Source organism: Biomphalaria glabrata, chromosome 8, assembly GCF_947242115.1.
Source record: "Biomphalaria glabrata chromosome 8, xgBioGlab47.1, whole genome shotgun sequence".
In the NCBI taxonomy this organism is placed as follows: domain Eukaryota; kingdom Metazoa; phylum Mollusca; class Gastropoda; family Planorbidae; genus Biomphalaria; species Biomphalaria glabrata.
The window spans coordinates 30,302,240-30,322,914 of NC_074718.1; the positions used below are offsets into that span (position 1 = coordinate 30,302,240).

Below are 20,675 nucleotides of genomic sequence, written 5' to 3' on the forward strand. Positions count from 1 at the left end.
AAGATAATATAATTATATTGTACAGTGGTTTATAATTTTATTTGATATTTAAAGAATGTTCGATGTACATCGAACTTGGCAAACAAGGGGATGTTACGGTCGTAGCGCAGCACGGTGTGCATGAATAAAGGCGCGAATTTGTGTAATGATTGGAAGTGATGTTAAAAAGGGGAAGCCGGGAGAGATTGACAGGAAGAGAAATGAAATGATCATGTTTACATAAATTTTTGTAATATTAAAGTATTTATACAGTAATAACCTGAGAGATTGTTATTATTTCGAAGAGAGTCTTGTATCGTAACAAAGACAAAACAAAAATCCACTTCATATTTCATTGACAGACGTATCAATATATAAAGTAGATTACAGTCTAAGGCTTGTTCACCAACAGGCTGTAAATTACTTGAAGATGATTATAGATCATAATTAAGTCTTTCCCCTAAAGGCAGACTACACAGAAGAGCTCAATGGCTATAGCTATTATGTTCAGGTGCATTTGATAGTAAAAAGTTTCCCTTTCAGACCTTGTGCTCCCTAGGGCAGATGATGTAAGGGTCATCTGTTTCTGTGGCCAACGACCAACAACCTTTACTTTCCCCCAACTAATGTTAGGTACCCATTAGAGCTGGGTGGACTAGGAGGCGCCTGAAGATACTGAAATTAACAATCCCAGTATTCACCAGGATTCGAACCCCGTACGGAAGCCACCACATTTGATATTGTTGGATTATCTGGAAATATCCAATAGGTCTACGAAGGAGTCTTGTAATGTTATATTTTAAAAAGCGCTTGCAGAGGCTTATTGAAATGTCAGGGTTGGAAAATGGGGCCATCGTGACAGTTAAACAACAGACCAGAGCACATATTAGACGGCCAGAAAATTCTTATTACTTTTAATGCTGAAATTAGAAAATACAATAAACTTTAATATAGATCTTTTAAAATTATAAATTCATAAACATGCAATGTGCTTCTTTTTACATTGATTGAAACAAAATCTATAAATCTTAGTGCTCTTCAGCAACATTAATAATCAAAGAATTAATATTAATAGCTCAATAAACCACATTCTTAAGTAAATTTTACAAATAGTAATTTAATGTTTTTAAATGAAATAATTTAAACATTTTTATAATAAAGTAACACTAAAAAGACGTCAGCAGAACAGACATGTGATTAGAATAACGAGAATCTTTCAATTCACACTTAACAACAGATTTGCTACAGACTTGTTTAACAACAGGATTGGTAACATGGAACACAGTCTATAATTTGATGCCACTGTTAATGTGAAATTTTCTGTGTGAATACTTCCGACTGGGAAAGTATTTCAAATAGGATTATTTCAAATAGGATTAGGGAAGATACAAATCTACACATGTTAAAGAAATGTGCTCTTTGATAAAGAAAAGAAATGATTGAGACAAAAAAAATATTTTTACTCCCCTCTTCCAAAGAATTATTGATTGATAAACTGAGTTCTATAATCATGACTTTACCAATAATCACTTTCAGAGACGTTGCATACACATGAATCACCATCACAGAAATTAGATTATATCATTGTCAGAGAATCAAACCTATTAATAAAAATAGCAATTAGGAATTTCGAAAATTAAAAAAAAAACATTTATTGTACATAAAGAGAAACTTTAAATTAAAGGTAGTTTTTGCTTAACCACTGGTCTGAATAACTATGACTAGAAGTTATGACCTAGCGTAATGACTGACTGACCAATTATTTTCACTGCACAAAAAAATTTCAAAGTTCTCAGCACACGCAAAGTGCAGAGGCAGCCCAGTGAGTGGTTTTGAAATTCAAGTTTAGTTTTTCTTTCCTAAAGTACAAATGAGTTTAGTACCTTATTGTATATAAACTTAATATCTGTTATGTACAGAACATTCAATAGTATTGTATTGTACTACTGTAATGTAATCAATTTTTTTTTATGTTAAAAAAAGGTTTGTAACCTGAATTCCCTTTACTCTACCATTTATTAGTGTACCTGTACAGTAAAGGAATTGAAAACAAGTTTTAAAAAAATCAAAGGATAGAAAAAAAAAATACAGTACACATTTTAAATACACATTTAATTACAATTTCAACAACTACTATAAAAAATACAGTACATTATATGTTGAAACAATGATATTCTAATCCATGGAATGCAGTAAAACTATTAATGGTATTTTTTTTAATACTATTTTTATATTTCAAATATTTCAAACGTACAGTACCTAATAACTGTACACTCTAATATGATTAGTATTGCATAAACTGTAGGTACATACAAGAGAAAAAAGACCTGGTGTTGGAAGGCAAAAAAATACCAAGCACCATGTCGAGACTCACTTAACAACAGATTTGTTACAGACTTGCTCAACAACAGGATTGTTAGAATGGAACCCAATCTTTAAGAGACAACTACTTGTATCATGTTTTATATTAAAGGAGGGGGGAAAAATGAACTGTTGACTTGCTGCAAAAAGGTTTAAAAAAATATTTCATGCCTAGCAATAGATCTCCAAACAAGTAAAAAGAAAAGCTGCTAAACACTTAGATACTTCGGTTTAAAATGAAGAGTATTTAAAGGTGTTTAACAAAATCAGATTATACATTATACACTTTTTAAAAATTTAAATGCATCCATTTTAAAGTTATTTTAAACTGTAAGCAACATGTTAATGAAAGAATTTTCACAAATGCAATGTTTTTGTTTTTCCCAGTCATACGAAATTGATAACAAAATTAACATTTGAATGATAAACAAGCTAACTATTCTCTGACATAGGTTATAATATATTCAGGATAACATTGACTCCCTTCATACACAACAAACTCTCTAAATGGAAATTGTCCATCTCCCATCACAGAATCAAAGAGGATCTGTTTAGCACAATGACATCTTGTTTCAAAACATTGAGTACATGGAGGTCTATACAATTTTTTACCTGTTGGAAGAAAAAAAAATATAATTAGCATTTTAAGTGCAACTTGAGATAATCAATTTTTACCTTTTTTGACAGCTAAAAGCTTTTTAACAATAATCAATTAAGATTAAGACCATTCGAAGTCACTAAAACAGAAATCAAAAACAGCTAAATATTAATTTACAAAGAATAGCTAAATGCTAAAATTATATATGCTTGCCAAAATACTAGAAAGCTTTCTCTCTATGATTATCTGGTCGTGTGGTTTTTCATTTCTGATTGTCATCATGATAGTCTCAAGTTTGTACCCTGCAGGAGGTTTTTGTACTAAGATGTAATAATCTTCAGCTTATTGACTTTTGTGTCGGTATCCTGGTCATTTGAGTCCAGGATATTGAGGGTTGCAAGCCAATAAGCTGAACAGATACCACCCTTGAGGTATTAGGAAAGCTTCGCATGCCCTCACAAAAACTCCTGGGTAACAGTGACAAGCATCAGGAGCTATAAGGGAAAAAGTTGTTCAATCCAAAATATGCCCATGAAAACAAAATTGTCAACAAATGAATCAAGAAGGAAATGAAAGAAGCGAAGAACAGTGGATAGAGAATAAGTGTCAAGAAAATGAGGAGGGGCTGAACAGAAACAACAGTAGAAAACATATCAACTGGCAAAGGACCTAACGACCTCTAAGAAAGGAAGAACTACCATGATACAAGACAAAAAGAATAAATGCCTGACTGAGGAAAAAGATGTGAAAAGATGGACTGAATACTGTTCAGAGTTGTACAACTTTGAAATCTCAGGAGATCCCGAGTTACTTAAAGTCCCTGCATTATCCAACATCAAGGAATATCCTGTTCTACACCAATCATCACTCTTCAAAAGAAAGGCAATTTACAACTCTGTCAAAATGACTGGACCATCAGCCTCATAAGCCATGCCAGCAAAGTCCTGTTAAGAATTATACTTACTTAGACTTAGGTCCTCCCACGCCGTTGGGCGAATTGGGCGGCAAGCTGTCTCCATAAAGACTTGTCATTGGCAATGTCTGAGGCCTCCTCCCATCTGGTGTCCACTGTTCTGAGGACCTCCATGAAGGTGTGGCGCCAAGCTATACCAGGACTGCCCTGTTTGCGCTTTCCTGTCATCGCAACTCTTGGTATGCATAGTTCATTTTGTCATAGAACATGTCTCGCAAACCTCATGCGGCGCTCTGTCACAACCTCACTAAGTGTTCGACATAGGATTTCCTTGTTTGAGACCCAATCTGTGTAACTGCACCCCAAAATCTGTCTCAGCCATTTTTGTAGAGCCACAATTAGTCTTTTCTCAATTTTGACAGATGACTTCCATGTCTAACATGCATATGTTGCAGTTGGATTGACGATTGTGTTGAGAAGGTGTATTTTTGTCTCAAGTCCAATGGCTTGGTTTGTCCAAATAGGCTGCAGCCTTTGAAAAATGCTCCCTGCCTTTCTTATTCGGCACGCTACATCATGGTAAGCATTTCCATCATTTGTTATGATGCTGTCAAGGTAAGTGAACTTGTCCATCTCTTTAAGCTTTGACTCGCCAAGTCTGACAGGGGCACCCTTGTCTTATATCCCAGTCGCAAAATTTTAGTCTTATCCAAGTTTATGCGGAGGTCAATTTTGAGTGCCTCTCTATCTAGGATCTCCGTCATTTCTTGTATGCATTTATTTGTAGCCCCGAGTAGTACAATGTCATCGGCAAAGTCCAAGTCCGTCATTCGGTTTGATTCATGCCATGGAATACCAATAACAGTCTTGTTCATTGCTCTCCTCATTATGTAGTCGATGGCTAGGAGGAAAAGGAAGGGAGATAAGATGCACCCCTGTCTCAATGCTTAAAAAAAGTCTGTTGTTCCTTCTTTTGTTTTAATGCAGCAACTAGATTGGCTGTAGAGGTGTTGTAGGATCTGGACGAATTTTTCTGGGATGCCATACTCTCTATTTTCCATAGTGATTCTTGGTGGACCCTACCAAATGCTTATGAAACTGGTCATTAGCCGTTGTTGGTACTCGAGACTTTGTTCTATGATATTTCGTAGAACGAAGATCTGCTCTGCACATGATCTGCCTCTTCGGAAGCCTGCTTGTTCTTCTCTGAGCCTCTCATCTACAGATTGTTGAAGCCGTCTCAACAAAAAAGTGCTGAAAACTTTGCCTGGGATAGTTAGGAGAGTAATGCCCCTCGAGTTGTTGCAGTCTGCCAAGTTGCCCTTTTTTTGGAAGCTTTACAATTACTCCTTTTTGCCAGTCCTCAGGGACTTTAGAATTTCGCCAACAGAGATTTAGGAGAAGAATTATACTAAACAGGCTAAAACCATTGCTTGACAAAATTATATCAGAAGAACAAGCGGGTTACAGACAAGGTCGCACAAACCTTTTGGAATTTGTATCTTCTGATCATCTAATGGGATGGATCTTCTAGCCTACTCAGACACAAACAAACTATAGAATTCCAAAAGAGCATAACTATAGCGCATTTTTGTTAGTTTGACCAGAATCTTTTTTTTTTCTAATCATTATTCAGTGGAACAATCAGTATTACAATGACATTACATAACAGAAAAGACCTCAATCCCAACCATGAACTTTTAGGCAGTCCCACTTTTTTTGCAGACCTCAGTTGAATGGCCTTAATGCAGTTTTAAACAATGCACACCCCTTTTTTAATCACTCATTGCATTCTAGTATATTATATATTTGCAATACGCTCATTGGTTACCAGTAAATATAGTTGATCTAAAAATCATTTAAGAGGAACAGTTAAAAAGAAGCAACATCACTATTCGCAATTTAGTCCACTCTTTACAAATTTTTTTGTCAGTTACAGATAACCCATCTCCACAAACCAATGAATAATTGTGCAAAGCTTCAGCTTGATTTTAAAATGGGTGTGGGAGAAATAACATGTACACATTACATTTTTTACCAGACAGACAGGAAGAGTTGATATAAGCTTTGTAAAAAATGGCTTAGTTATTGTAGGTGAAAATTAAATAATAACAGGTTAACAGGTTTTATCATCCATGGCAAGTTGGAGAATAAGTGATAATCAGTGAGTGATCAGTGCCAAGGATTTTATAATGTAGATATAATAACAATAAATAAAAAGAAATAATGTAATAAAATGGATATTTAAGTCACCTGGATTAGTTACAAATTCACTGTTTAGTTCACAAAGAAAAACATTTCCTAGAACCACTCTGCACAGAATCATGGTCAGTTTGGAATCCTTAGAATCTGACAAATATGTATGAACAAAATATTAATTAGAAAATTATATTTCCTACAGTACTAAGAGCTACAGTTAAAAATTCAGAAGGTGACCTTCATATTCAGCAACTCTGTTAATAAATTATTTTTATAGCTATATAATTTAAAAAATAGAATTTTTGTTTTCAAATTAAACCTTGTAGCCCAGGTAAAAAAAAATCTGGAAAAAACAAGGTAAAAAGACAGTTTGTGTGGAAACACAAACTGAAAATCGGCCCCCCCCCGAAGTGGTCCACCCAGGCAGGTTTCAATACTATCAGAATAAAATTCTATCAAAGACAAATGACAGAGAAGAATGGAGAAAAAAAGGTTAACAGATCTTGTGTGGTGCCCCAGCAGACCAAAGGATAGATGAAAGAGAATGTGAAGTTAGATGTGAACTTGGCCTAACTGATGTCTTATAATGAATATCTAATTGATCTAATTGTTTTGTAAAGGGTCAATCTATTATTCCTCAAGAAAAAAAATTTCCATTAAAAAAAAAAAAAATCGCCTTTGGTTAAGTGTTCTATAGATACATTGCAGCTCTGCAGTTCACACGATAATATGAAAAACTACTTACTAATTGTTGTTTTAAATTATGTTCAACTTATTTACATAGTAAATAGATTTTTTCTCTTTAAAAAAAGTTAATTTTTTTTGTAAATGTAGTATTTAGTATGACAGAACTTACATAACTTAACAATACAAATGTAAAAAAAAATATTTTTGGACCAAAAATCTAAAACTATTTGCATAAATGTGTTTACGAAATGGTGAATAGTAATCTCCCTTACTAAAAAGCTGCCATTGTTTGTTACTATTAATAGTGAATAGTTGTAAAAATGGTGTATTTTTATGAAAAAACTGCTTGCATAATTGATTTAAAAAAATAGATTTTTCGCTTACAGAAAAATTAAAAGTAGCCATTGCATCAGAACTTTGAATGGTCTAAAATATTATGATGTCGGATTTTCACTATCTTTTCTAGTTTACGAGATCTAAATGGGACGGACAGACGGGCCACAAAAAACTAATAGCGTCTTTTCCCCTTTCGGGGGCCGCTAAAAAAGTAGCTAAACAAAGTGAAGATAACTCTACTAACCTGCATATTGATCAGATTTTGTGGATCTTTCAGCTGTATATATACCTTTCCCTAATATTCCATCTACAGCAAGTCTATAATCAAGCCCCTTATGAATAATATTTTCTAATTCTATTGTTTTAGTTCCATAAAAAAGATAGTGTTCATTAATTTCATAATATAATTCTTTTTTCATGGCCTCACTGAGATATTTGGTAGTGAGTATGGGTCCTGTGGAATGAGAAATTATTCCAACTTCATTAAATATTTTTTGTGTTTGTACAATTTTCCGAAACATAGTTTTCCTTAGAGTATGATATTTCTCAAATAGTTCAACATTTTCCACTCTGTGAACATCTATCACTTTGATGCTAGAATGATTTAATCCTGCAGCATTTGAACTCTGGCCAATAGGATGTTTGTTAAAAGTTTTATTAACAACATGACAAACTGCATCTTTTGTTTCCTGGTCAACATTTACCAAAACTTGTTTTTGAGAAAAATATGATGTAAAACTTTTCCAGTAACCTTTCTTTTCATTAAGACTCCAGTAAGATGGAATGCGTTCATCACTTTCTGCTGCATACTTCACAAATTCTAAAGTACCTCTCTTTGGTGCTTTGGCGGAGGACATTTTCTTTTGAGGCAACTGATTTGACAGTTCCAATAATTCTTTGCGTATTAATAGTTTCACTTCATCCACATCTTTCTTTTCTCCTTTGAGGAGAAAACTAATAAAATGTGTATTTGGGTGTTTAGATGATTTCACCCATACAGACAAGGTCTTGGCTTTTTCAACAATTTTTTTTCTTGATTCTCTAGGCCAATATTTTAACTGATCTTGTTCAAAGAATTCGGTATGAAGAAAAATTGTCTTAAAATCTTCCTTAAGCATTTCCTTTAATTTATCAATATCTTTTTGATCACGTTTAGTCATAATGGTTATTTCAGTGTTACTCTGATTTTTATTGGTTGATATTTCATCTAATTCTTCAAAATCATTATCATCACAATCATCACTGCTACTGTCACTTGATTCTTCTGTATTGCCTGTCTGTAATGTAGTACCAGCTAAAGGTTTGGGAAGTATCTGCAAAGGTTTGGATAGTACAGAGGCTTGTTGTTTTAATTCTTTCAAAAGATTTACATCTGGTGCAAGTAAAACTATTTTCTGAAGAAAACTTCCAACATCTGAACTTTGAAAAGCCTTAAATAGGATTTGAGAAACATCAGAGGGGGGAAATTGAAATGTGGTTCCACACCCCAAGGCTGGAATTGAAACTGTTTTAGCTCCAAGAACTTTAGCTTCACTGAAAACTTGCTGTATGGCTGCCATTAACTTACTACTTGAAGTGTTCGGATCCCATGGTTCTAAAACAACATGACAAACTGCTAAGCAATTTAAATCTTGAGGTTTCTTCACAGTCACAACAGAACTGGCACTGGTTTTAGAGCTTAATTTGACTTCTTCCTGGTGTGATTTACAAGTTTTGTAAAAAGATCCTCCTACTCTTGTTTTTTTCAAATTTAGATCTGTTCCCAGAACTGACACGAGAATGTCTGATGGTTCCTTGACAACATCTCCATTTGATTTAATGATCAATTGACAAGTGTTGCTTACAGTATAGATTAGTTTATCACTAGGTTTAGGCTTTTCCAACAATGACTGAGGTCTTAGTACATTTGGCTTTATATTTTGATTTTTACTACCAGTTGGCTTTGATACAGGGAAATGTAGCTTGAATGATGCAATATTACTAAAATCAAGAACACACTTATATTTATAATGGAACAAATTTTCTATTTCTTTAAGTTTGCCATGATTTAAACAGTTCGTAATCAGAAAAATTTCATGAGCTTTAAAGTTGTCCAACAAGTCCCATTGCACTGTTTTAATTTGGCTTTTCAGATTTTCCAGATTTCTAAGAACTTGAGTAACATCAACTTTATTTCCTTGAAACCTTACAGACATTTGATGTTCACTTAATGAAAGGTCAATTACATTTACTTGTTTCAACATTTCTTTTATTTGATCCTCAAGACAAGTGAAAAAATATTTAGCTAATGGTTCCCCTACATCAAACGACTTTTCACTAACTCCATATTCATCAAGGAACTCCTCCACCCATTTACGTGCTGCTATAACATCCTCTTTGACTCCAAGAAGTACTAGTTGAAGTTTTTTAGCATCCCAGTTTCCTTTGACTAGAAAATTATATTCCATTTTGAGCTTCAAACTATTTATTTTATCAACAGGAATATCAGCCTTCATATCAAATGTTTCAACATGTTCTATGTTTTCTTTAATAAATTGCATAGCATCATTAAGACTTTTTTCATCAAGAGCAGAAATTAACAATGAGTCACCACTTAGCTCAACAAATGCTGACTTTAACACTGAAGTATTAAGATGCTTCAAAAAAGTGCATCCCTTCTCAGAAGAGAGAATGTTATGGACATCACTGTTTATAGGAATATTATCATCCATGACTTTTCTGATTTCTTTAAGAAAGTCACATTGATATTTTTGCATAAGTTGCTTGGAACATTTTAAAATAGCTACTTTTGCCTCAGTGTCATAATATGCCTCACAATCTTGAAGGGATTTCATGTAAGGTTGTAAACATTTAGCTTGTAATTCAGTCATGGGTATTTTTTCAATTTCAATCACAAGGCGTGCATTCTCTTCAGCTAATTCTTTTTTTTTCCTTTCAAGTTCTTCTTTTAATTTTGACAAATCTTTTGCTTTTTTTCCTCCCTCTAAATCAAATCTTTTGGGCTCTTGACATTGTTCTTTATCTTCCTTATTACTTCTGTTATTTATAGTGGATGTCAAACTATGAGCTCCTCTCCCTCTTTGACTTAAAAGTCCTCTAGTTATCTTTGGAAAATTGTGAGGGTCACTTGTTTTTTTTATAGAGGTTTCATCATCAGACTTTTTTTTCTGACTAAGTGTAGTTTGTGCTAAAGCACTACCTCTGCCCCTGAAGCTAGATGAAACATTTGAACTTTTATCTTTACCAATAGTATCATTAACTCTATCATTACTATTAAATTCATTTGGAAGAGTTACTTGTTTCTTTGGCAGTGTACTCATCCCCTTGCTTCCCCTCCCTCGATAACTGGCTCCTTGATTGAGAGGGGAACCAGGTTGTTTCATTTTATCTTTGTTCTCACATTCATCTGGAGAGTCTGTATCTTCATCTGTATCATCATCATTACCATCTACCTCTTTTAACGTTTTATCTTTCGTAACAGTTTTGGTTTTCGCTGTACCTCTACCTCTTCCCCTCCCTCGATAACTGGTTCCTTGATTGAGAGGGGAACTAGGTTGTTTCATTTTATCTATGTTCTCACATTCATCTGGAGAGTCTGTATCTTCATCTGTATCATCATCATTACCATCTACCTCTTTTAATGTTTTATCTTTTGTAACAGTTTTGGTTTTTGCTGTACCTCTACCTCTTCCCCTCCCTCGATAACTGGCTCCTTGATTTAGAGGGGAACTAGGTTGTTTCATTTTATCTATGTACTCACATTCATCTGGAGAGTCTGTATCTTCATCTGTATCATCATCATTACCTTCTACCTCTTTTAATGTTTTATCTTTTGTAACAGTTTTGGTTTTCGCTGTACCTCTACCTCTAAAACTTTTTTGCCATACATAACGTGGTCCAGATTGTTGTGGAATGACATTGTTATCTTTTAATTCTTTTTCTTCAAGATCATCAGTGCTATTGTTCTGTTCTATGGGATCTACACTTACATTAACTAAACCTCTTCCTCTTCCTCTATAACGAGTCACATTTACAGACCATGGCTGCTGACTGTTTTGTTTTCTATCAAATGAGTTATCTGTCTTACTGTCAGTATTTTTCTCTTTGAGTGACTCACTTTGGTGTCCACCTCTGGCTTTTGTTACACTAGATCCTCTTCCCCGGTAACATTTGTCTTTTACATTGCCTGTTACACCTTGCCTTTTGTTACTGCATCTAGAATCATCTGTATCTGCACCAGTATCTTCATCAGTAGTATCCTCCTCTTTCAATCCTTTAGCATTTTTTGTGCTTGCAATATTTGATGTTCTAGACATGCCCCTGACTTTAAAAGTAATCCCTCTAATGTTTGAAGTATTAGAATGCAACCGTGCAGTCTGGTGATCTTTGAATTCATCAAAATCTTCATGTTTATCAACATCAGGAGCCAATTTCTTTCCTGTCTTTCTATCATCTACCTCTTGCTGTTGACTGTTTTGTTTGTCATCGTCTGAGTTATCCATATCACTATCTTCACCGTGATGCTCTGTAACAGCTTTCTTTTTACAAACTACGCGGATACCACCTTTACCCCTATAACTCGCTGTTCTACTGTTAATTTCTTTGAATGGTTGTCTTCTGTTATTCTGTTCATCTTCAGAGTTAGTTTTGCTTGAAGATTCACTGTCATCCTCCTCTTCACTTTTTCCTGCATCATCATCATCATCAGATTTCAAACTATTGTTAATTGGACCACTTTGATTGTCTTCAGGGGCTTCAATTTCATCACTATCACTTTCTTCTTGACTTTCACCCATATTATTGATCTCACCACCCTTATTAATTTTATCTTCATCATCAGAATTGCTATTTTCACTATAATTATCACAGTTTTTATCTTTAGGGCCATTATTGGCATTATCATCAGAATTATCCTTATTATTTGAATCTTCATCATCATCTGTTTCCTCCTGGCTGCTTTCTTCTGTTTCAACAGTATTTGTCTCAGCTTTTTGTCCAATGTGATCATGAAAGTTAGTGAAGAATGGATAAATCTTTACATGGTAATTTTCAGAAGGTAAAGGAATGTGATCTTCTTTCTTCAGTATATACTCTACAACTGAAATAAAAAAGAGTTGACTTGTTACTTACTTAAATGTACATTATGTGTACAGAGAGAAATGGAAAAAGATGGTCAACAGATCTTGTGTGGTGCCCCAACTGTCCAACAGACTAAAGAATAGGTAAAGGAATGTGTAACCCTCTCATCCCCCCTCCCTTTACAAAGAAAAATTTATTCTTTTCATCGATGGCAGCCAGGTTGTGTGAAATGAGCTCAAACAGACATCAGGATGGTCCCCAAGTTGAATGCTGCAGGCTGTCATCCTCTGCCACCCTACAGGAGGTTTGGGTTAGAAAGTAGTAATCCTCATTTCTGAAGTGAAGGTACATCCAAAACATATCAATCAAATCAATTTTTTTTAAATTATAAAAACAAACATTGTATACTAAAAGCAAATATAAGAATTCAACATTTTTCTATTTTATCATTTAGAAGTCTAAAATGGAAATCAGCCCTTATGAAGTAAAGTGGCTCAACCAAATTCTTAAAATCAGCCTTTAAACAACTTTTTCTTAACAATATCAGTCCTCACACTTAACAAATCCTTTCAAAACATCTCCCTGTGGCAATAAATATAACAAAGTTAAGTACTGTAAATGAATTTAAAATTTATAAACTCTTAATATTGTTTCAGTAATGTAAAGCTAATTTATATTTCTTTAATTTATAGTAGTTATTACCTTTAATATCTTTCTCTTCAAAAGAAACAACTGCTATTTTTTCTGAAGGCCAAGTTTTACAATTTTGTATTAAATCTTTACTATTGCCAAAAGTCACTTCCAAATACAATTTCAAAAATTCTTTTTCAAGTAAATTAAAATCATTTTCTGCCACAACAACTGCTGGCTTCTGTTGAGTTTGTAGTAAAATCAGCTCCTGTGACTCAACTTTCTCACTTTTGATAGTTTTCGCTGCAGTGTTGAAATCTACAGAAAAGAAAGTTAAAAAAATGAAATTATTAAACATTATTATTTCCAACATTTTTTTTCTTGACTATGGTTAAGGTTATATGAAAGTAAAAAAAAAAAGTAAAATTCCCCTTTCAGACCATGCGATCTATGGGCAGATGATGTATAGATCATCTGTTTCTGTGGCCAATGGTTAACAAGGGTCTCATGTGGCCAGCACAATGACCAACCGACTTTACTTTTCTCCAACTAATGTCAGGTACCCATTAGAGCTGGGTGGACTCAAAGACCCTAACCCAAAGATCCAAAACTTAAAAATCCCAGTCTTCACCAGGATCCAAACCCGGGTCTCGGCTTGGAAGCCAAGCGCTTTACCGCTCAACCACCACATCTCCTAAGGTTGGTTATGTGATGCTTTATATATACAATTTCTTTCAAAAGTTAAATACACAGGTTGACTGCCATCATTTGCATAATTATATTGGCTCTTATAGTAATTCAATTGAGCGTCTGTGGTTGGCACAGTATTTTGTAAGTACAAATCATCTTTACTTCCAGCATTAAGAACTTTAAGGACCACAAAGCACTAAAGCACTATTAATGGAAAATCATTAACTTATGTATATCTTCTTGTCATTAATATATCAAATGCTTAGTATAGGTAAGTAAAGGTAAGCTTAAAAAATATGGTTTCAAGGATTACAAAATAAAATTTAATGTTGCTGCTTTAAAATTATTACTAATTTGCTAATTTTAAATCATGAGAATTTTATAATTCATTGACAAAATTTAAATATGGTAATGACTGACCGTTCAGTTCTTCCTTCAATATAACAAGAGCTCTTTTTTGTATTAATGGAAAGTAAATAACACCATCAACATCCACATCTAATGTTCCTTCAACATAGTCTTTGACCATACTTTGGTTGTATGTTTCAGGTATATTCTGCATAAGTATTGAAACAAGGTTAAGTGATTTCAATAAATGAACTTCAATTGTTGCGAATTAGAATATTTTTTCATTTCTCAATTTTTAAATATATAACTATGTCTTTAAGATATTTATGGTTACTGATGGTTTGGGACTATTACTTTCTTGAGATGGTAATGTGATTTATCCTCTTTTCATATTCTAGTCTATTCAAATTAAAAACATATTTGCAGTTGAATTTTTTATATAGGTTTGTGTTCATTTCATCTTTAAGGTAATCAAATGTTTCAAATTTCTAGAGTTAAATTAAAATAACTGCTTTCTTTTAAGTCAAAGCAAATTTGTGTTCCTTAGCAGACATTATTTTAATTAAATTTCATTTTCTATTTTTCACACATTTATATCTATCTATTTTTCACTATTATGTCAAAGTTATTTATTCTAAATTTAATTTTTATACATATATATATATCTATCTATGAGATAAATATAAGGTATTAGCTTAAGATGGGTTATTGATAGATAAGGATACAAACAAAATCCCAGAAACATGCATTTAAAACATCTTAAAAGTGCCAAGACATAAAGGACTGCAAATATATTTATTTCAAAACTCTTCTTGTGTGTTTTTTCCTAGCCAAATAGGGAATGTTAAATAAATTAATAAATGAGTCTAAATTTGTTATCAAATGATGTGCAGATACAATCTTTAAAAAGGAAAGAAAAAAAAGGCTGTAATATTAAAATTAAGTACCTGTAGAACAAATGTTTTTGCTTCATACTTTTTATTTTCAGGATTGGCCATTTCACAATGTTGGTGAAGTTGAAGCACTACTTTCTCTTAAAATTACCTCTGCAATATATACAAAGTTAAATTAGACTGCCTATTCTAATGTCTTATAAACTGACTTGGATTTCCATTTTGTGATATCTACATTTTTATTTTCTAAGACTAACTAAACAACAAAACTTCTTTAAATGTATTTTTATAGATAGTGCTAAAAGATGTCAAGGCTATAATAATTATAATATTATTGTTAACCTTCTGTATCCCCATGATGAAATTTTTACAAAGCTTATAATCAGATCAGGCTGAAATTTTGCAGAATTATTTCTTATACCTGACAACACAAGAATCAATTTAAAAAATTAACCAATTAGTTAATTAACTACAAATGAAAGAAATTGTGCTTGACAGAAGCCTGAGACGGCTTTAGCTTACAAGTTCTAATTCAGGTCGTTTCCCTTTTTTTAAATACACTGAAAAAATGATCACCAAGATAAACCATTCTTTCTCCCCCTACCCCTTTCCAACTGGCCCAGACAAGTGATAGGATGGATTATTGAGTATTGAGAAAGCTAAAAGCATGAAATTGCGCCAGATAACCGATAATAAAGAAAAATCATTTTTCGCTACATTGCTATTAATAAGTTCATTAACGCTTTCTGTCTCTGGAACATCTTCATCTGTGAATGGACTTATGGCAACTGCAAAAAGTATATCAGGTAGATTTGGAAAGTAGGATAAAATGTTTTTTCACAGAATATTATCATTTTATCCATTTGTCAGGTTCAATGTTATTTTTCTTATACTGAGCAGATAAGATTGACAACATGTAAATATTATTTTCTTCTTTTTTTGTTTGCCAATTTGAATTTTCATTTGTTTCAGACAAATCGAGCCATGTTACATTCAATTCATGCATTTACGATTTTAATTACTTGTGATTTTTGTGGCAGTGTCTTTGTTACTAATATTTGTCGATGAATAAAAGAGTGAGTTCCGATGACTTTTGATGACTCATTTTTTTCCATCCATCCATCCCAGTGGCGTTACAGCCCATGGAGGCTCTGGCCTGCTTCAATACATCCCTCCATTCAGATCTCTCCTGGACCTTTAGTTTACACGTCCTAACCCAAGCTGTTGTAGATCTGCCTCCAAATCATCAATCCATCGCATTCGGGGTCTGCCTTTGGGTCATCATTTTTTACCAAACTTTAAAATCCAGACCAAGATACATTCAAACTCAAAGCACCATTTGTGTAGACACCACTAATACTTTTCAAAAAAGATTTTCTACTTTAGCAAAAATCACATGCTTTTATCATAGTTTCCAGTGGTTTGCAAACAAGAAACTCATGTTTAAAATTACACTCTTTTTAGATACCATCTTTACCTTAAAATACTGGGTATCCTGTCGAAAAAGCTTGGATTTGAGTATCAAAATGACGTTGCATTTATTTTGGCTACAGATTCGGCTTATAAAACTTCATTACAAACAACCCACTGGGATTTTTATATTTCTACTTAAACTATTGAAGCAAAAACATACCAACATTATATTTTATTTTCTTAACGTTCTTTTGTGCGAGAACCATTGTCATGGGGCATTTCATAATGAAAATATTACCATTAATAACATGGACTATAAATATATTCTTTTTAATTTCATTACGACTTTGGCATTGAAATAATATCTATGATTCCACAATAGTGTAACATTGTCATATGCCTTAGTTTACATTACTTTAAAACAATAAAAATAGTTATGCTGGTACAATTAAAATGTTTGACCTCATTCTAATTTAGTTATCTAAAACATCTATTATATCCTAGAACAACGATAAAAAATAGTAACTTCCAATAGAAAATAGTTTGTACAATATCAAGTTTTAAATGTTAGAAAAGATAAAAACAGCCAAAAACAGCCCATATATATAATATATATTTTTTGTTTGTTTTAAGCAACCCCTGGCAAATCATCAATAGACCCAGAAGGGGGTCGCGTCCACAGGTTCGAACCCCTCCCTGTTTTAAATCTAGATGGATCTATATATATATATATATATACTATTGTATTGTTAACTATAGACTATACTACTATTGTAACTATACTCTATTCTATACTACTCTCAGACTATAAATGAGTATAATAGAGTATAGACCTAAAAGACCTAGGCTATAGACTATAGAGTATATAATAATAGGTACTTTGACATCCCTACTCTACTGACCTATAAACTGCTAGACTAGCTGCTATATGTTTGTTGTTTGTTTGTTTGTTTGTTTTACATGTTTCGGATGTTCCTTCAGAGTTGAAGATAATTACTTCCTAGTCCAAACCTCCCGCAGGACGACGGGGGATGGGAGCGGGCAGGGTTTGAACCCGGGACCATCGATAAATCTGAACGACAGTCCAGCGTGCAAACCGCACGACCATGGCTAGACTTTCAAACCCATGGTGTTAGTTGATTGATTGTGGTTTTTACATTTGCTTCATGTTTTAAAAACCCTCGTGCTAATCTTAAAGGAGGATTCCTAAGATTTTGAATGATACCATATTGTCAACAAATGAAAGTCGTGTTTATTTAGAAAATTTACAGTAAAGCCATAGGTAAGAATGATTTTGCATTTAATTTAATTTTTAAGCAAGCTTGGAATTTTTTTTATTGAATTTAGACTTAGATTTATGCTTAAAGTTTTTTATTTCATTATTTTTTAATGAAATTTTGTCCTCCAAAATTAAAAAAACTTCCCCTAACATGTTATAAATGATGCCAAATTAGGCTATTTTTCAAGATGGGTAAGTGGAAAAATTATAACTACCATAACAATCTATGACTATAGTATTAAAATCAATATTTCTATTATAGAGTAGTGTTAGAAATCTTTTTTTTCTATACTTAGGTACACAAAATATAAAAGGAAATCAGCTTATTAAGGCAAGTTTGGGGCCATCCTGACGATGTTAAATGAAGTCACTCCATGATGCAGCGACATATGGCGCCAGACATTAGTAATTCTCGTGGATAATATGAAGAATAAATGATTTATGCATTGTTTAGCAGCTTATCTTTGATCAACCTAGTATACTTAGGTACACAAAATATAAAAGGAAATCAGCTTATTAAGGCAAGTTTGGGGCCATCCTGACGATGTTAAATGAAGTCACTCCATGATGCAGCAACATGTGGCGCCAGACATTAGTAATTCTCGTGGATAATATGAAGAATAAATGATTTATGCATTGTTTAACAGCTTATCTTTGATCAACCTAGTGGAGAGAATGCTATCAAGGTGTTATTTTACATTATATTTATAAATATTATAAAGCTGAGGAAGTTTCTACCAAACAGCATTCTAGAAAAAGGATCGAAGTCAATTTTCAAACAATTGGATTAGCTGTGAATGAATGTTAGCTGCAAGTGAAATGAAACATTCAAAATAAAGAACATATAATGGGGTAGCTGTGTTCCAAATTTCAAGCTTTCATCTATTATGGTTATTAAGTTATGATGAGATAAAGACGAAAATTCAATTTTTCGATTACAGCTTTTTGGACATTTTCTATAGTCCATTTTTCTACACATAAAACGGCATAACTTTGCTCCTATATCATGGGCGTAGCCAGGATTTTTTTTCGGGGGGGGGGGGGGGGGGGGGGGGGGGGGGAATCCGGCGGGGGGGGGAATCCGGCGAAAAAATATTTATATGTATGTCTGTGTGTGTGTGTACATAATCTTTATTACATTCTGACCTTTCATTCTTTCGGAAGACGTTTATTGAGCCCTAGAATAGGTTCTTCCTGGAGATAGTGGAAAAATATTTGACTCTCCGCCATTGCTAGGAAGGGGGTCTGGGGGAACGTTAGGAGCTGCAGTTTATTAATGGAGCCCCGCCATTGGTAGAAATGTGTAACCTCTCTTGGAATTAGGTGACCGTAATTTGTTTTAGATTTTATATTGAAAAGAGCTGTTTTATCGTCAAAATCATCTGTTGGGGGTTTTAAACTAAAAAATCGCTGGAGTTATTGTATTCTTTTAAAAATTCAAAACCCCATTTAGCTATGGTCATAGAATTTGGTAACTGTAGTTGGCTTTAGAATAATATTGAAATAGAGGTTTTCCACCTCAAAACGTTCTGTAAGGGGATTTTAAACTCTGGAGGGGTTTTAAACTTTAAAAAAAAAGCCATCTATTGGAGAGGGGTTTAAACTCAAAACCCCAATTAGCTTGGCTACGCTCAAATAATTTTAGTGTGTATTTGCTTTTTTTTTATATTGAAGAGGTATTTTTTAGCATCAAACCCTCTTAAGGGGGTTTAAACTCAAACCCCTTTGGGAACGCTCATAGCATTTTGAGTGCGTAGTTTGCTTTTTTTTTTACCCTGAAGGTGTATTTTTTAGCTTCAAACCTGCTGGCGGGGGTTTAAACTCAAAACCCCTTTGGCTACGCTCATAGATTTTAGAGTGTGTAATTGGCTTTTTGTTATATTGAAAAGGTATTTTTTAGCTTCAAACTCCGCTGGAGAGGAGTTTAAATTCAAAATCCCTTTGACTACACTTATAAAATTTTGAGTGTATAATTTGCTTTGTTTTTAATATTAAAGAGGTATTTTTTACCTTCAAACCCCGCTGAAAGGGGGTTTAAACTCAAGACTGAGTCAAAACCCATTTAGCTACGCTCATAACATTTTGAGTGCATAATTTGCTTTTGTTTTTCATATTGAAGAGGTATTTTTAGCTTCAAACCCCGCTGAAAGGGGGTTTAAACTCAAAACTGAGTTGAAACCCATTTAGCTACTCATAATATTTTTAATGCGTAATTTGCTTTTTCATATCGAAGAGGGGGTTTATCATAATTTTAGGAGGGGGTTTAAAATCAAAATCTTACTTAACTGTGCTCTTGGAATTTGGGGATTGTCGTTTGCATTTTTTTTCTGTTTTGTTTTATAGAAGAAGGAAATTTAACTGCAAAAAACCCTGGTAAGGGGTTTTAAACTCAAAACCCCCTGGTAGGGGGTTTTAAACTCAAAACCCCCAGGTAAGGGGTTTTAAACTCAAAACCCCCAGGTAAGGGGTTTTAAACTCAAAAACCATTGGCTGTGCTGGAGCAAGTGATGGTTTAGTATTAAAATCTCACCTAAAATAAACAAAATCAAAGGAAAAATCAGTCACTTAATTCCGAACCCCCTGGGGGAGAGGATTTCATTTGGGGGGGGGGGGGGTTTGAACCCCCAAAACCCCCCACTGGCTACGCCCATGTCCTATATAACATAGAAAGATAAATGTGGTATCATTGTAACCCTCTCAGCAAGCTCTACTGGCTACGCCCGTGTCCTATATAACATAGAAAGATAAATGTGGTATCATTGTAACCCTCTCAGCAAGCTCTACTCTAAATAGCTTCTGTTCATATATATATTTATTTTGAATTTTTTGTCAAAGTACATAATAATAATATTATTAATACCGGTATATACTATAATAAAAGTATAATATAATTATACTATATTAAATATTATATAGATCTACTTATATTTATATATAATAATTAATAGTATTACTATTAGAGAAATGTATGAATTAATTAGACAACTTCTCATCTATTTTTGGTATTAGTTTCATTATTATATATAATATATGGTATATAAATTATAATAAATTATCATTATGATATTTTACATGATCATTATTATAGATCTAGATCTGGTCTATGGACAAAGATCAATTGCATTTCAGCATAATCAACACTTTCGTTTTCCAAGAACATTTTTAGTCAATCCGGGTATTTCCGTACGACATTTCAAAGTAAGGATTTTTTTTATATATTTGGATCTAAAAATAGTCTCTTACCCGCTTCCTCTTTCTCACTATAAAGTC

At 33.3% G+C, this 20,675-nt stretch overlaps 1 protein-coding gene across 2 annotated transcripts; it reads right to left on the reverse strand.

Annotated features, from left to right (window-relative positions):
* Positions 1–1,076: 1,076 nt before the first annotated feature.
* On the reverse strand, positions 1,077–20,590 carry LOC106066448 (uncharacterized). 2 transcript variants are annotated; one of them, XM_056038799.1, is made up of 7 exons: positions 20,478–20,590; positions 14,768–14,866; positions 13,893–14,028; positions 12,855–13,100; positions 7,318–12,171; positions 6,105–6,200; positions 1,077–2,952 (listed from the first exon to the last, which is right to left on the reverse strand). In XM_056038799.1, exons 2-7 carry the CDS (start codon positions 14,816–14,818, stop codon positions 2,777–2,779), a joined length of 5,559 nt encoding a protein of 1,852 aa, XP_055894774.1. In that variant the 5' UTR covers positions 14,819–14,866; positions 20,478–20,590; the 3' UTR covers positions 1,077–2,776. The 2 variants fall into 2 exon arrangements, with proteins under 2 accessions (XP_055894774.1, XP_013080926.2); XM_013225472.2 differs by lacking the exon at positions 20,478–20,590 and adding an exon at positions 16,191–16,511.
* Between the last annotated feature and the right edge of the window lie 85 nt (positions 20,591–20,675).

What these genes read in the sequence shown, in the direction of transcription:
- LOC106066448 (XM_056038799.1), bottom strand. Translation starts at nt 14,818, where the DNA reads ATGGCCAATCCTGAAAATAAAAAGTATGAAGCAAAAACATTTGTTCTA. An exon ending in CAAAAACATTTGTTCTACAG is followed by an intron (nt 14,029 to 14,767) that starts GTACTTAATTTT and finishes ATACTTATGCAG; the next exon opens with AATATACCTGAAACATACAA. An exon ending in TGAATTTGTAACTAATCCAG is followed by an intron (nt 2,953 to 6,104) that starts GTGACTTAAATA and finishes TTCTTCCAACAG; the next exon opens with GTAAAAAATTGTATAGACCT.